This window comes from Trichosurus vulpecula, chromosome 3 (assembly GCF_011100635.1).
Source record: "Trichosurus vulpecula isolate mTriVul1 chromosome 3, mTriVul1.pri, whole genome shotgun sequence".
Lineage (NCBI taxonomy): Eukaryota > Metazoa > Chordata > Mammalia > Diprotodontia > Phalangeridae > Trichosurus > Trichosurus vulpecula.
Genome location: NC_050575.1, coordinates 199836883 through 199854424, shown reverse-complemented (window position 1 = coordinate 199854424; position 17542 = coordinate 199836883). Strand labels below are relative to the sequence as shown.

General features: G+C 41.5%; 1 protein-coding gene across 1 annotated transcript in view; it reads right to left on the bottom strand.

Moving 5' to 3' along the window:
• The window catches only part of PTGIS (prostaglandin I2 synthase), a 58065-nt gene extending 52357 nt beyond the window's left edge, over positions 1–5708 (bottom strand). Inside the window, exon 1 of the mRNA XM_036752342.1 lies at positions 5540–5708. Within this exon, the coding sequence (XP_036608237.1) occupies positions 5540–5613 (74 nt within the window). The 5' untranslated portion in view covers positions 5614–5708. The remainder of the gene's footprint in view (positions 1–5539) is intronic.
• Between the last annotated feature and the right edge of the window lie 11834 nt (positions 5709–17542).

The following is a 17542-nucleotide window of genomic DNA, read 5'->3' as shown; positions in this document are numbered from 1 at the left end:
CTTGTTTCCAAAGGCCTAACAATGAAATCCATCTCTCTCCTCTTCGTAGAGACGTGGTAGGCACACAGTTGTTTGGTTTTACTTTATTGTTTCTGTTTGTTATTTTTTTAAAAAGATTCTCTTTAGTATTAAAAAAACATATCAGTGAAACCTTTATAAAGAAAAGAGGAAAAATACCCCAAATTCTAGAGTTGGAAATGTCTTTAGGACATGGAACACAGAATGTCTGAGCAGGAATGGAGCTTAGAACACAGAATACATAATGTTAGGGCTCAAACAGAACTTGAAGATCACCAGTCTAATTCCCTCATTTTCCAATGGGGAAATTGAGGCTCAGAGAGGGGAAAAGACCTACTGCTCTGAACTGTTGGAGCTGCTCACCCTATACCTGGCTTCTGAAAACCATGTTTTCATGGAACCATAAGCTGGGAATGCCTTAGGATATAGACCATAATATAACTGTGCTGAAAGGGAACTTAGAACATAAAATGTAATTGATCTCAGAACAGAGAAGATGACTTAGAGACCACCTAGTCCAAACTAGCTTCTATATGGCACTGTGGATAGAGGGCTGGGTCTGGAATCAGAAAGACTCATCTTCCTGAGTTCAAATCTGGCCTCAGACACGTACTAGCTGTGTAACCCTGGACAAGTCACTTAACCCTGTTTGCTTCAGTTTCCTTATCTGTAAAATGAGCTAGAGAAAGAAATGGCAAACCATTTCAGGATCTTTGCCAAGAAAACCCCAAATGGGGTCATAAAGAGTTAGACACAACTAAAAAAGTACTGAACAACAAGTTCAAACTCTCAATTTTACATATGAGGAAACTGAGGCCCAAAGAAGGGAAATAATTTGCTGAAGGCCACACAACAAGCTACAGGCAAAGCCAGGGCTGGAAGACAACAGTTCTTTTATAGTTTGTCTGAGGGCTCATCCAATGGCGGGTGAAAGTGTCTCTTGTTTATCCCCCCACTCAACACAACTCAGAAAGGGGCTTTAATATCATTCCATCTGGTTGGAACTTATAGTGTTAACTTCTTCCTTGGCATGGGTTGGCCCTTAGGAGAGCTGGAAGCCTCTAGTGGAAAACAAGGTATTATTTCTAACTGAGACTATTTCCTATTTCTAAAAAAATGTGGAAAATGCAACCCAAACTCCAGGGCTTACTTATTGACAAAGGCAGGAAGTGTTGCCAGCAGTGGGTAAATCCAAGCTGTTAGCCTAAGCTGGAACCTTGGGAGGAAGGGGCCCCCACCCCCTGCCATCTTGAGAGCTCCAGCCCAGGCCTCTGACACATCTGGGCAGTGAACTCAGTTTCCAGGCCTGGGTGTGGCAAGTGGTGAAAGCCAAATCTATTTTAGGGCCTGTGGTCTGTGGCTGGCCTGTCACTTTCCCTTACTTGCCTTGGGAATCAATAAGCAAATCCCCAGACACGGGAAGATAATCTCTGCTCCCCAAGGAGGGGGAAAAAAGAGTCAAAAAAAGAGAATTGTCCTCAACTTCGCCTCACCCACTTCCCTCTCCCATCTGCTAGACTTAAAAGGGCCCTTATAGATCTTCCAGTCCAGCTTCTCTCAACTTACAGAAAAGGAAACTGAGGCCCAAACAAATGAATTGACTTGCCCAAGGTCACAGAGCAAGTCAGTAGCAGAGCCAGGATTCAAACTCAGGTCTCCCAAGTCTGGTCCAAAATGCTTTCCACAGTGAGGAGATGGGAAGCCCAAGGCTCAGGAGAGGGAGAGGTTTCTTTTGCCAATGTTCAACATATCACACTTGGACCACGGGGAATATATTTGCTAACCCCTTTGAAGGGCTCTCTGGCAAAAAAAGAAATGTGGATTCCAATGGTTGGTCTGGATGCTGCAAGAAAGACAACTATTTTGTACAAACTGAAGCTGGGTGAAATAGTAAATACTATTCACACTATAAGATTCAACATAGAAACTACAGAATTCAAAAATATTAGCTTTACGGGTGTGGGATGTAGGTGGCCAGGACAAGGTCCAAACCCTATGAGACCATGACTTCTAGAATACACAAGGATTGATTTCTGTGGTTGACAGCAATGACAGAAAGCTTCTGCTTATTAGTGAAAAAAGCTTTGAGGCTGTGGTTCAGAGCAGGTTGCACATTGAGAGCATTAGATCTTCAATCATAAACCATTTATAACTAGACTTTCCCCCCTCTGCAGTTCAGGTCAAGCTGTGATTAGTTCTCCATCACTCTTGAATAATTCTTAGGAAGAACACAAGGATGGCTGGTTATAAACATCGAGAAGAGCTTTCTGACATATTTGGACAACAAAAAACCAGCCTTTTAATTTTGGTCAAGTGTGTGGTGTTTCTGTTTAAAACCTCTCCACAGCAAGCATGGCCTACATTAGCCCCAAAGTTTGGCTGGAGATATTTCAAAAACACAGTCAAAAACACCAGGCATTTCTCTATGGTGTCTAGGTTTTGAAAGAAAATAAATTGAGGATGAGAGCTTGGAGAGTCATTCCATTCTAGAAGTATTTGGTCCCATTTTGGAATAATCCCCCCATCTGCATGTGAATGAAATGTCCTCTATTACCCCTTGTTACTAAAGGGGTCAGATTTGCCATCTGAAAAAAAATCTTTCCTGTTTTTTTCTTTTGTATTTTTATAAACTACAGAAGCTAGAGCTGTTAAACTTTATCTTGGGAAAAACTCAGAACTAGTTTATTTGGTGTTGTGGAAACTCTTACTGCTTTAAATATACAATTAGTAATTGACTGTTTTGTGTACTTGTTTTCTGTTTTCATTTCATCAAACAAGCACTGTAATTCAAACTGTTAGAATAAAATCTCTGAACTATTAAAAAATGCTTTCCCCAACACTCCCTCATGTGAACCTCCTGCTTTTAGTGGTTTTTAGGGTATAGTCCCCTCAACGTACCACTCTTGTGACTCCGGTAACACTATCTATTGCACTCTCCAACCTAGAATGTCCTCTCTCTTTTAACGTTTGCTTACTCATCTTGACTCAGGGCTCAGTTCAATCCCACCACCACCAGGAAGCCTTCCCGGATTTCCCCCAACCCTAGAGATTACTCCCGGCTCTGAGTGCTCCACTTAACATCAGTGTCAGACAGCTTGGCCCAGAATTGTCAGCATCGTGCCTGTTTATCTTGAATCTCCCCACTTGACTATGAACTCAGTAAAGGGAGGGATTTTCTGTGTCATATTCCTCCCTATGTACCCCCGCCCACCCCCCACCCTCCACCCTGGCAAGAACATAAAGATGGGCAGAGCAGGTTCTGTGAAGAATAATAACTCACATTTATAACTAAAATTCGAAGAATGCTTTCCATACATACTCTCACTGGAACCTTAAAGCAGAAACCCTATGAAGTAGGTACTATTATTAATCTACTTTACAAAATATTAAAACTGAGGGTCAGGGAGGTTTGGTGACTTGTCCTAGGTCACACAGCTAGTAAGTGCCTGTGGTAGGATTTAAACCCCAGAGCCCAGGTCCAGAACTTTATCCACTAGGCCACACTGCTTCCTGTATTGTGGGATAGGAAAACAAAAACCAAGGAACTGCCTGCTTTTAAGACTCACTGACAATCTGAATCTATTCAGCTGAAACACAGAGGACTGAGAGTCCAAAGACTTCTGGGCAAGTAACTTAGGCCTCAATTTCCTTATCTGTAAAATGATGTTTATCATACTGGCACTGCCTACTTCCCATGACCGTGAGCTATACTATATTACTGAAATGTGAGTTATTATTATCAGAACAGGAGTTTTAAAGGAAAAGATCCAGACATACACAATTAACTCTCAATTTCCCATGCTAAGGACACTAAAGATATACATAACTCAAAACAGGAAAATATGTTTCAAACCAAATAGAAATAAAACTTGTCACTAGTATACCTTCTCAGTTCTGTTTCCCATAGGCTAATATCAGATAGGGGGTGGGAAATCTGCAGCCTTGAGGCCACATGTGGCCCTCTAGGCCCTCACCTGTGAAGTGTGGATTCAGTCAAAGGGATGCACTTGAGGCCTAGAGGGCCACATGTGGCCTCGAGGGTGCAGGTTCCCCACCCATTGTTTATACTCTCCCAAATAACAGTGGAAAGGGCTCCTGAGTTGGGTTGCAGGAGGAGTTTACAGTGTACCATTGAACAGTCTACCAACAGATAACAAGGGCTAACTTGTTCATTAGTGGGAACGTGGGTAACGACAGGGTGTGACTGCCCCATAGGTGATGGAGGTGTTCAGGAGAGCACAGGAGGTGTACTGTGTTGCGTCTTTTAAAAGAGATCTGGGTCCCTGACACAACCCTGGACAGGTTTGGGCCAACCCAGCAGGCACCTTTGAAAATCTGGAATAAAAAACTTGTTGAATTGCTGAACCCAAGTATGATAAGAGAACACATAGGAAAGTTACAGGTTCAACTTAATCTCTTTCAGAGATCATAGGAGAGTACATTTAGAGCTGGAAGGAACCGTAGAAGTAATTTAGTCCAAACTCCTCATTTTTTTTAACAGATGGGAATACAGATTGTTATAGTTGGGGGGACCACAAGAAGTAGAACACACGGAGGTCAAACCTGGAAGGGGCCTTAGAACACAGACTGTCAGAGATAGAGATAGCCTTAGAGAGCATTTGGGTCAGCCCTCTCATTCTATAAATGAAGAAACTGAGGCCTAGAGAAGGTAAGGGACCTGCCCAGAGAACCTAAGTGACAGAATCAGGCATAGAACCTAGATCTCCTGACTCCTGGTCTGTTGTTCTCTGTATTACAGTTTTCCGAGGCCTAGTGTCCCAGACCCAGTAGGTGCCTGCTCTGCCATGCCTGGTAGCCCCTGAAATGCCTATCCATTCCTGACCTATCTGAAGATGCTTTTCTCTGCCTGGGACACCAAGAGATGGAGTCTCATATTTTCTTTCTATTTAGAGCTCCCCAAGCATTTGTAACTCCCCAGGAATCCTTGACTGACAGAACAGCAAAGGGACCTTGGAGACCATTTGGCTCCCCCCTTCTTCCCCTGGCCCCCTTACATTACAGATGAGGGAACTCGAGTCCTTCCTACAAAGTTCTCTCCAATGACCAAAGTCACCCAGATACTAAGAAAACAGAATTTGAGGTTAAGTGTTCCCCACTCCCATCCGGGGCCCTCTCCACTTCACCAGACTTAAGGCCAGGAGTCTCCCTAAAGGCTGCTGGCATGGGGATCGGGGTTCTCCAGCCATGGTCTGCTTTCCTTGGGGCTCATGCGTCCCCTTTCCTAGGGATGCAGGGTCTCCGAGGGCCATGATCCTAGTCACTACCCCCCTCACCGTAAAAGGCTGAACCTCCCCGTTCAGGGAACTCTAAGCATCTTCCTCTAGGGGACAATTTTGGCTTCGGTGCCTGGGTATCCCACACCAGACTTGGTGTCCCGAGGTCCCGGGCTCCCTGGTGCAGAGCAGGAACCTCGCGGGAGGAGCGAGGGTGGCGGGAGGAAAGCGGTTGGGACAGGGCTCAGGGAATGAAGCTATAGACGTCTTTGGGTCGGCCCACTCACCGCATTCGCCGGCGGGACAGGAGCAGCAGCAGAAGCAGCGCGGCCAGCAGCGCGGCCAGCAAGAACCACGGCATGGCTGGGACTGGACGAGGACAGAGCGCCCGGCTGCAGGTGTGAGCTTGGGCTGCGGCAGCCCAGAGCCTCTTATGCCCGCTCCTTCTCCCGGACCCTCCCCTCTCTCCCCAAGCTGAGACTGTTGGCCCCGCGCCACGCACCGCCCCCTCCCCGCCCCAAGGAGGTGTGTGCGTCCGAGGGGCCCAGGACGCCAGGGTTTCCTTCCCGAACCGAGCCCCAGCCCCTAGCCCACTAGGTGGGGCTGGACAATCCAGCTCAATTCCACAAACACTTATGAAGCACTTACGGTGTGCCGAGTTCGACGCTTATGGCATCACACGAGGGATTTCACAAGAGATATCACAGTCCCTGCCTTCAAAGAGCTTACTAATAGCATTAAAACCACTTATGCCTCGATTTCCCCATTTCCAAAATAGGTTTTTGAGAGGGTCCTTGGAGCAAAGAGTAGGATTTGGGGGTGGGGCTTTTAGGAGACTTCCATTCTCATCCCATTTCCTTGGAAGCAAGAAACCACTTTGCTCATTAAAGCAGCCCCACTCCCCACCCGAAGCAGTTTCCAATTTTCCAGTGGTCCTCCATCTCCAAGTGGAAGCTAGGATCCAGCTGCTCTCCAAGCCTACAAAAGAAAATGCATTTGCCACAGTAACATGAACTTTTATCAAGCCTCCCCCCCCTCCCCCGCCCCCCACACCTTCACCCACACACACCCCCTGCTGTCGTCAGCAAAAAAACAGTGGAAAGAGTAATGGACTTGAGGTCGAAAGACCAGTGTTTGCATCATAGCTCCAAAACTTAATGGACAGTCGGTCTAAATATTTATTGATTGCTCCCTATGTGCCAAGTACTGTACTAAGCTCTGGGAATACAAATATAAGCAAAAAGAAAGACAGTCCCTGCCCTCAAGAAGCTTACATTCTAATTCGGGAAGACAACACATAAAAAGAAATTTATGGAAGAGTCCAGATTGCAGACTGGTGAGAAGAGAAGAGATGCATGACTGTAGACAAGTCATTTAATTTCTCCTCAGTCACCTCTTGTAAAGGAGATAATTCTTGGATTGCCTGCTTCACAGGGTCACTTAAGCCAAAGGTGCCATACAACTAATAATTTGAATAGCAGTGAACTATTATTCTATTGGACTTCACCTGCTAGCAGTCCAAGCCACAGCTCCTTTAGGCACTTCACCCACTGTGTTCTAGCCCAAGTGACCTGCCACTCCTGCCTCCTTGCATTTACAGAGGCTCCCTCCATCCCTGGGATGCCTTGGAATGCACTGCTTCCTCTTCTCTGTTTCTTGGCCTCCTTTGCTTCCTTTGGGCTTTGTATCTAGGATTCCTGGCCTGAAAGTCCTCGCTCTCTGCTACCTGTGTTTACATTTGCTTTTTTTTGGCTGCCTTATCACAATATTTACTCATATTGAGCCTGCAGTCTAGTAAAGCCCCCAGATCTTTTCACACGCGTTGTTCTCTAGTTACACTTCCCCATACTCAATTTCTGCAGTTGTGTTTGAAGCAAAGTGTAGGACTTTACACTGGTCCACACTATTAGATTTTATCCATCATTCTCACCTGTTAAAATAATTTGGGATCTTGACTCTTTCAATCAGTGGGTTAGCTATCCCCCTCAACTTCATGTCAGCTGCACGTTGTCTAGGCAGGCCCTCTATGCCTTAATCTAAGTCATAAATACAAATGTCCAATAACACATAGGTAAGGATCAGTCACTTCGGCATCCTGCTGTACTAGCTACTCAATGTGACATCAGCATTTCAGTAAGTGCTCTATGAGTCCAGTAATTCAGCTATCTCTGAATCCACTCAGCTGTGCTAACTTACATCTGGTTTACATCTCTCCATCCTATCCACAAAGATAATATAAAAGGTTTTATTAGATACTTGGCTGAAATCTAGATATGTTCTGTCCATAATTGTTCCCAGATCTATCTGTCTAGTGATCTGGTGCTAACTAGGTCCTAAGTTCTGTTGTTTATATACTGCTAGAGGACCACAAGTGCTGTCAGTGTCCTGTAAATTTTGAACCCTTAGTCAGAAAGCCTAGTTATAGCTTTGAGGCAGCTAGTTGGCACAGTGGATAGAGTACTGGGCCTGGAGTCAGGAAGACCCGAGTTCAAATGTGACCTCGGACAATTACTAGTTGTGTGACTCTGGGCAAGTCCCTTAACCTCTGTTTGCTTCAGTTTCTTCCATTATAAGATGGAGATAATAGCAGCACCTGCTTTGTAGGATTGTTGTAAAGATCAAACGAGATGTCATTTGTAAAACACTTAGCACAATGCTTGGCACACAGTAAGCACCTAATAATTTCTTATTCTCTTTCCCTTTCCCCTTGGTCCCTTGGTGCCTTGCCCTGGCCAGACCACATCTGGAATGCTCTATTCAGTTCTGGGTGCCATACTTTAAGAAAGAAGTGGATAAAGTAAAAAGTAACCATAGAAGGACAAACATGGTGATGCCAGGTCTGGAAAACATACCATATGAGGACTGTTTGAAGGAATTAGGAATAGTTATACTAGACAAGAAAAATACTTAAGGGGGGAAGCAATAACTTTTCCAAGACTTTGAAGAGTTATGATATTTATTTTCCTTGGCCCAGAGGGCAGAACCAGAGGTAATAGGTGGAAGGTAAAAAGTGAAAATTTTAGGCTTTATGTAAAGGAATGCCCCCAAAACAAGTAGAGCTATCCAAAAGTGGAAGGGACTGCCTTAAGAGCACTTGGCAGCAGGAGAACATTGTACACAGTAAAAGAAATATTGTACAATGAGCAACTGCGAATGACTTAGCTATTCTCAGCAATACAGTGATCCAAGACAATTCCGAAGGATTTATGATGAAAAAGGCTATCCACCTCCAAAGAAAGAACTGATGGAGTTTGAATGTGGATTGAAGCATACTTTTTGTACTTTATTTTTCTTGGAGTTTTTTGGTCCGTATTTTCTTTTGGAACATGGCTAATATGGAAATGTTTTGTATGACTGCGCACGTATAATCTATATCAAATTGCTTGCTTTCTAGGGGGAGGGAAGAAGGAAAGGAGAGAATTTGGAACTCAAAATTTTTGAAAATGAATGTTAGAAAATTTGTTTACATGTAATTGAGAAAAAAAACAAAAGTTAAATGTAAAAAAGGGCACTTGGCACAGTGCCTGGCCCATAGTAGGTATTTAATAAATGTTTATTGACTGATTTACTGACAGACACCCCCCTTCACTTCCTGATTGATCTTCAAGCAAAAGTTGATTGACCACTTGTCATGTATGCTATAGAGAGATAGAGTCAAGATGTCAAGTGAGAAGAATCATTTTTGCCTAGCTCACGCAGCATACCTCCTTCACAATAACCTGAAAAATATGCCAGACTGAATTCTGAACAGGAATGCCAAGAAAAACTCACAATGCATCATTTTTCCAACCCAGGACAGCTTAGAGACACAGATAGAGAGGCCTTTAAACACTGGGTATGGGGACTGACTAGGAGTAGGTACAGAGATAGCAACGAGGAACATTCTAGTGTATAGGGACCAAAAGAAGGATGAGACAGAATACCCAGGAAGGAAGCACCAGGGTAAAAAAGAGATGCCAGGGAATCCCCAACATAGCACTGGGTACAGGAATGGGTGCCATATGGCTGCTGTGTCAAGGGTCACAGATCTGGGATGGAAAGTAGCAGTCCCTGAGTGAGTAGGTCTTACCTGAGAACTGAAGAAGGAGCAAGTTCTGGAAGGGGGCCCAGAAGCAGAACTGAGACTTATTTCTAGCCTTGAGTCCAGCACATAAGCCTGCAGTGGGACAATCAGGGTAAGAGTGTCTTAGACCAAAGAGGAGCCAGCAGTACAGTTGCTTTGAATCCGTATACCTCTCAGTGGGCTAACAGTGACTAAGTCCAGTAATAGCATACTGAAACTCAACTACACACAAGCCAACGGAACCAAACCTGGATCAGGAACCTGCAGATATCAGACAAAGATGGAAGTGAACAAACTTTTCCCCAGAACACACCAATTTGGAGGCACTGAAAATTGGCAGGCTCCCAAAGACACAGACTGGATTGTAAAAGTGGCAGAAGGCTATAAAATGACAGAAGCTCAGGTCAGACATCTCTCTCAGAAGTGCACAGAGCCTAACGCTAGCATAAAGTTCAAAGTGAAGAAGTAGACTGGAAGGATGAGAAAACTCAAAAAGAACTCAGTCATAAGGAGCTATTATGGTGATAGGGAAGCTCAAGACACAAATACAGAAGATAATGACTTGAAAACATCTATAAGTAAAGCCTCAAAGAAAAATGCAGATTGTATACAAGCCTATAAGAATTCCGAGAAGAGTTTTTTTTAAAAGTTTAAAATGAGCAAAAAATGATTATAAAAACCAAATGAGAGTGGTAGAGAGAAAAATGGAAAAAGAAATGAGAGCTATACAAGAAAGATATGAACAGAGAATTAATAGCTTGGTAAAAGAGATTCAAAAACCTTACTGAAGATAATTCCTTTAAAATTAAAGTTGAACAAAGAAAAGCTAATGACTCCATAAGACTTTAAGAAATAATAAAGTCAAAAGATGTTTTAAAAATAGAAGAATGTATAGAAGTATAGGAAAAGCAGTTGATCTGGAAAAGAGGTCAAGAAGAGATTATTTAAGCATTGTTGGACAACCTGAAAGCTATGAACAAAAAGAGAGCCTAGACATCATATTTCAAGAAATCATAAAAGTAAACTGTCCTGATATTTCAAAACCAGACAGCAAAGTAGAAATTGAAAGAATCCACTGGTCTCCTCCTGAAAGAAACCCTAAAATTTTTTAAAAAAAATTTATTTCAGACAAATACCAAAACATAGTAAGAAAAAATTATGAACTTAAATATTAACCTTAAATATAAAATAAGAAAAGAAAAAACACATGTTATGTGCACAGCAGAACATAGGAGAGGATTCAAAATATACATCAATAATATATTAAAGACTGTGCATTAAGTTGAAAGCCGTCCATCTTTTCTTTGCTTCCTTGTAGGTTTACTTTTGTTCTCTGCTGTACACTTTTTACTTTGTTTTTTCCCCCTTCCTCCCCACTATCTGCCACCCCAAGGCTACAATTGAGCCTGGATATATTTATATATAGGTATCGATATATACATACATGAATACATATACACACACACATGCACACATGCATACATACATACATATATAAACATATACTTTCGCTAAGAGATTCTACTCCTAATCTTGTTTTTATGTTTGTGCATATCTCTTTTTTCCTATCTCTCCTAAGTCCTCTACTTTACTTCTACCTGCTACCTTACCCTCCTATTACTTAACCTACCCCCACTCCAGCAGTCCCTCTCTTATCCTCCTGTTGCCCTAAATCTAAACACCTTTTTATATATCCCTTTGACAGATTCTGCCCCCCTCCCCTCTAAAGCTCACTCCCTTATCCTCCCATTCCCCTAAATCTAAACAACCTTCTATAGCCCCCTTTTAACCTATATCCTCACCCTCCCCTCTAAAGATCCCTCTTTTATCCTCTCCTTGCTCCCTTTCCCCTTAGAGTTTCATTTTTTTAAAATTTAGAAGACTTTTATGCTCTTCTAGATGCCCATGTATTTTCCCCCCTTACACTGATTCCCGATGAAAGTAGGTTTCCAGAACAGCCTCCCTCCCCCATCTAAATCCTCTGTATTGTACCTCATTTGTATAAGATAATTATTCTTTTAGCTGTTCTTGAATGGTTTTACTTTTTGAAGTCATATCATACTCAGGTCTACCCCAATCTTCCTTATAAGCTACCTGATTACTAGTAACAATCTTAGACATAAGTTTTACATTTTCCACACATAAAAGGTAAACATTCTCTCCTTATTTAGTCCCTTGTCATTGGTATGTACCTTATATTTCTCTTGGCTCTTGTATGTCAAATCTTCTACTGAGTTCAGGGTTTTTTTTTTTAACAGAGTCCTGAAAGTCTGACAGTTGATCAAATGTCCATTTTTTCCCATTCAAAATTATGCTTAGCTTTGCGGGATATGATATTTTTAGCCAGAGGCCCGGTTCTTTTGCTCTTCAATATATAGTGTTCCAAGACCTGCGATCTTTTAGAGTAGCCAACTCTAGGTCTTGTGTGATTCTAATTGTGGTACCGTCATATGTAAATTTTTTTTTCTTGTTGCTTGTAATATTTTGTCCTTGATCTGGCAGTTTTGGAATTTAACTATAATATTCCTGTGAGTTTTCCTTGCAGGGTTCTTTCAGGTTGTGATCAGTGCATTTTTTCTATTTCTACTTTCCCCTCTTGTTCTTGCTTCAGGACAATTTTCTTTAATTATTTCTTGTATTATTGTGTCAAGATTCTTTTTTGGATCAGAGCTTGCAGGTGGTCCAATTATTCTTATGTTTTCTCTTCTTGATCTGTTCTCTAGATCCATTGTTTTTCTTATGAGATATTTCACATTTTCTTCTATTTTTTAATTCTTTATATTTTGTTTTTTAAAAAATTTCTTCATCTCTTATAACTTTGCTGGCTTCCCCTTGCCCAATTCTGATTTTCAAAGAGTCATTTTCTTCCTTAAGATTCTGGATCTCCTTTTCTAATTGGTTGACTTTCATGTCAGAGTCTTCTTGTTTTTCTTGTATTATTCTTATTTTTCTTTTTAATTTTTCATCATTCTCTCTCATTTGATTTTTAAAGTCTTTTTTAAGTTTTTCAATGAATTCTTTTTGTACAGGTGACCATTTGACATTACTCTTTGGGGTAGAAGAGGGTTTCTTTGTTTCAGTATTGAATGGGATGGATAGTTGTGAAGACTTCACAGGGTATGTCTAATGGAGTAGGAAAGGTTTTGAGATTTGGCCTTGTGATTCTGGAAGGTCAAGGCCTGGAGCTGTGGGCATGCCCCTCCTCCTCTCTCTCAGATGTTAGAAGATAATGAACTTCCTGTGAGCTATTTATTCTCTGCTCCAGGAAAGTCTCTCCTCCCCCTCCCCCACCCCATTTCTTCTCCTAGACTTTCAGAGCCACCCGGGCAGTTGAGTTCCAATAGGGAAAACCTGAATGGACCGAATCAACCTTGGTCCTCTGTCTAGTTTTCACGCCTAGACTGTAAGCCCACCTCCCAGCCAATGGTGAGAAGGGATAGAGGTAGAGGTGGGTGTGAATCTTTTCGTTAAGAGTATAAATTAAGGCAAGTTCCCTTTTACCTCGTCTCCTCCATTATGGAGGTGTGCCCAAATCTTGCAAGGTTTGTAAAATAAATTTACTTTGTTTCTCCTAAAGATGTCTCTCCTATTATTTGAAAATCCCGTCCCACACAGTATCCTCCTCTGAAGACAAACTCCAGTCTTCTCTATTCCCATACCAGCTCTCTATGGTTGGATTCTTTCTCCTTTGCCTATGCATTTGGTGGTGGGGGGGGGAGGGGTATGATACTTTAGTTTTTATAATCGCCTCTAGTCCTGGAGTTTGGGGAATGGTGCCTCTGGCCTTTGATCCTCTTCAGTTCTCCCCTATGACCCTGAACTCAAGCCAAGACCTCCAGACTCCTGTAAGTGCCCACAGCCAACAGCATCCCACTCCCCTGCTTCTGCACTCTGGGCATGTGCTGATTCCTTTTCGTCTTTGTGGCTCTCCACAGCACAGCTGGGTCTGGCATTCCTTGTCAGCAGCGGTTCCTTAGATCTTCCCCAGATCAGATACCCAACTCCCCTCACTGTCCTGGGAGTAAAAGTACAGGTGGCTACGGCAGTGGCAGCCTCCCAAAACAATTAACCCCAGGGCTTGCCACTTGTTTAAGCAACTTGCTTCTTGTTCAAACAGACCTTAGCCTAGAGGTGTTTACTCTTTGCAGGGAGGAAATCTAGTCCTAGGATTTTTCTTCAAGTCTTCTCTGATTGTCCCAAGAGGACCCCTGTTCTGCTTCTATTCTTATTTTCAGGGCTCTACATTCTCCCAGAGGTGCTATTGTATCTCTTTTGTGGAGGAAAATCTTGAAAGCTTGAAATTTTCTGACCTACTTTGCCATCTTCCCAGAATCCTCCCAAGAATTCTCAAAGTTGAAAAGGAAAGGTCAAAGAAAAAAAATACTGCAAGCATCCAGAAAGACAGAATTCAAATACTTCAGAGTCAGAATCATACAAGATTTAGCAGCCAACACTATAAAGAAATGGAGAGCTCAGAATGTTATTCCAGAAGGCAAAGCATCTAGGATTTCAATTATATATGTTGTAGAGGAGATTCATGTTTAGGTTTAGGTTGAGGTTGGCTGTGATGACTTTATCCTTTATGACAGAATCTGCAGTTCAGTGACTAGGGTTAGTCTTGTATGAGCAATTCTTTTTTTTAAGATTTTACTTTATTTTTGCAGTGGGGAAGACAGGGCAATTGGGGTTAAGTGACTTGCCCAAGGTCACACAGCTAGTAAGTGTGCCAAGTGTCTGAGGCCGCATTTGAACTCAGGTCCTCCTGACTTCAGGGCTGGTGCTCTACTCACTGCGCCACCTAGCTGCCCTTGTATGAGCAATTCTTTATGATGATAGTTTGGTTCTTAGAGATAACCACTTTACTTTCTAAACACTCACAAGTTCCTTTTTTATAATATAGTCCAGAATTTTTCTAGGAACCAAAGTCATAGTCAATGGCCTAAAGATTACAAACTCTATCTGTTTCCTTTTTTTTAAAGTGGTGACATGTTCTTCCTTTCCTCTGTCATAAATTCTGAGATGGAAATCACTTTTCCAAAGTTCCCATCATTTCCTCCTGCTGGTCAGAATCAGGTCCAGAAAAACAATGTAGAACTATATAAATATAATCTATCCGCTCCTCAAGCCTGAGTCAGCTTCCTGAAAGACAGTCCCTAACTGTATGTGGCTCTATGTGCTGCACAGTGTGAGAGGGGGGAAAGAAGGGGAGATATGACTCCTGATTGGCTGAAAAACCTCTGAACCTTTGACATTGATACTTCTTAAATGGAGAAAAGACTTCAGATTTTAAACATCTGGGGAGAGAATCAGAGAGGGAGTTTGACATAGACAAGGGCAAGAGAGAGAATGAACTTTTGAATGGCAGACAGGATATCTCCCTGGAGCTGAAGAAATGTGGGGAAGCCAGCCCCCAACATAACCCTTTAGTACTAGTGCCTGCAACCCTAGAGATCGTTAAGGGGGAACTTCCTGGTGAAATCATTCTCTCTCCTTCATTGAGTTAAGATCTTATCTTGCTGTCAAAGAGTTCATTAGTTAGTCAGGCACGGGTCATTCTTTGTGAAGATCTGTTGGCTCTTAGAGATCACTGCTTTCCTTTCTCAATGATTGCAAGCTATCTCTTTCATAATGTGTTCTAGAATTTTTCCAAAAATCAAGGTTAAACTCATTAGACCAAAGATTGCATATATCTTTGCATCTTCTCTAATCTGCATAATTGCTCAAATTTCTATCTGTTTCTTATTCTGATAAGAGGTTTACTACCTATTCCTGATTGTCTTTCCCGTAACCAGTGTTTGATGAGAGGGAGCTAAGCTGACAGAAAATCTCCTGAGTGTTAGTTACTCTCCCCTTAAAAGCAACCAGAAGTGGCTTTTATCCTGAACCCCAAAAGAATCCTATTCCCAGGCTACAGATATTTGATAGATCTAATTCTAGCCCAGAATTCCTTTTGGAGATAGGAGAGCGAAGGAGAGATCACCCAGCCATGGGGGTCCTGGACCATGGCTGCCCTTCCCCCTGGAATACTGGAGGTGCCTCCTAGGCCTACTCTCCATAAAGATGGAAATCACTGTCTGCCTTGGAGATGAGATGGGCTGAATCTCACATCAGATATCTATCCATTCTATATATGGGCCAACTGTTTTATGTTAGACATATTCACATCTATATTATGAGTGGATTGGGAGAGTTAAGCCCAGAGTTTGTCTACGTTAGAAAAGTCATGAAATTACACATACCCCTTGACCCAGCAAAATCACTCCTGAACGTATATCCCAAGGAGATCAAATACAGAAGGAAAAGTCCTATGTATACAAACACATTTCTAGTAACACTATACATTGAGCTTAGTGAAAAGATGGAAATGAAATGGGTGCTCATCAGTTGGGTACGTCGAAATAAATTATTTTCTATGAATATGTAATGGCATATTACTACCCTCTAAGAAAAAATGAATTTTTTTGCAAACTTTCTTCTTTTACAGCATGACTAAAATGGAAATAGGTTTTACATGATTGCACATATACAACCTATATTAAATTGCTTACTGTCTTAAAGAGGAGGGAGCAAAGGGAGGAAGGGAGAAAATTTGGAACTCAAAATTTTATTAAAAATGATTGTTTAAAATTGTCTTAACATGGGGCAGCTAGGTGGCGCAGTCAGCAGAGCACCAGCCCTGGAGTCAGGAGGACCTGAGTTCAAATCCGGCCTCAGACACTTGAAACATGTACTAGCTGTGTGACCTTGGGCAAGTCACTTAACCCCAATTGCCCTGCCAAAAAAAAAAGCAAAAATAAATAAAATTGTCTTAACATGTAATTAGAAAAAAATACTATTTCAAAAAGTTCCTTGATAAAAAATAATATACATGAAAAATTCAGAGAAATGTCTGAAAACTTTTATAATCTTATGAAGAGTGAAATGATAACAATAAGTGGCATATGCATACACATCTCATTTGAGCCTCCTAACAACTCTGTGAGGTGGGTTATATATAATGTATAATATATATTATATAATATATAATTATAATCATGTATAACATATAATTATAATTATACAATATGTATAGTTAATGTTATCCCCATTTCAAAGATGAAGAGTCAAAAGACTCAAAGAGTTTACTTAACTTTCCCATGGTCACACAGATAGTAAGTATATGAGGCAGGATTTGAACCCAGGTCTAACTGATGCCAAATCCAAAATGCCACACTGCCTCTTGAAGAACCAAGAGAACAGATTATCCAAAGACAACAATGATGTTAGTTAACATGCATTTATTAAGCACTTCCTACGTACCAGATCCTGCAAAGTACCAGGATAGTAAGAAAGGAAAAAAAATCCCTGCCCACAAGGAACTTACATTTTAATAGGGAAGACCACATGTATAATATAAATAGGTACTTATAAGATATATCAATATATCTATATCTGTAGATATATACATGTATCTATATTTATATACATATTATATGTGTATGTGTGCAGAGAGAAGGGAGAAGAGAAAAAAAGAAGAGAAAGGATCTCTGAGTGAAGATTGAAGCATACTTTTTTCACTTTATTTTTCTTGTGTTTTTTTGCAACATTACGAACATAAAAATATGTTTTACGAATATAAAAATATGACTTCACATGTAAAACTGATATATTGCTTGCCTTCTCAATGGGCGAGAGATTGTCTGGAGAAAGGGAGAGAATCTGGAACTCAAAATTTTACAAAGTGAATGTTAATAAATAAATAATAAACTGACTTTTAAAAAAAGAAATTTGGTGGGATGGGGGTGGAGAGTGGAGGGAGCGAGTATCAGCAAGTTAGCCAATTTCTGCTGTGAACATGGATGCTTATAGTCTATGAACATGGATACCCAGACACATACGTGGAAGCACACATGTAGAATCAACAAAACATAGAGTTTTAGAACTGGAACGGACGTTAAAGACCATTTAGGCCAACTGCCTAATAGTACAGAGGAGAAAACTGAAACCCACAGAAAAGAAGAGATCTGCCTAAGGGTACACATAGGATGTTAGTGGCAGAATCTGGATCTGTTGGATTCCTAACTGTGCCCACATACTGACACACATACATTTCTCCCTCTTTCCTCTTTTCCTAAAGAAATCACCAACACCTACTTCCCCTTGGAAATTTTGTCCCAGCATGTATAATATTAGCCTCATGGTGTGGCCAAGTCTCCCAAATATTTGATTTGAAGTGTAGTAGTCAGTA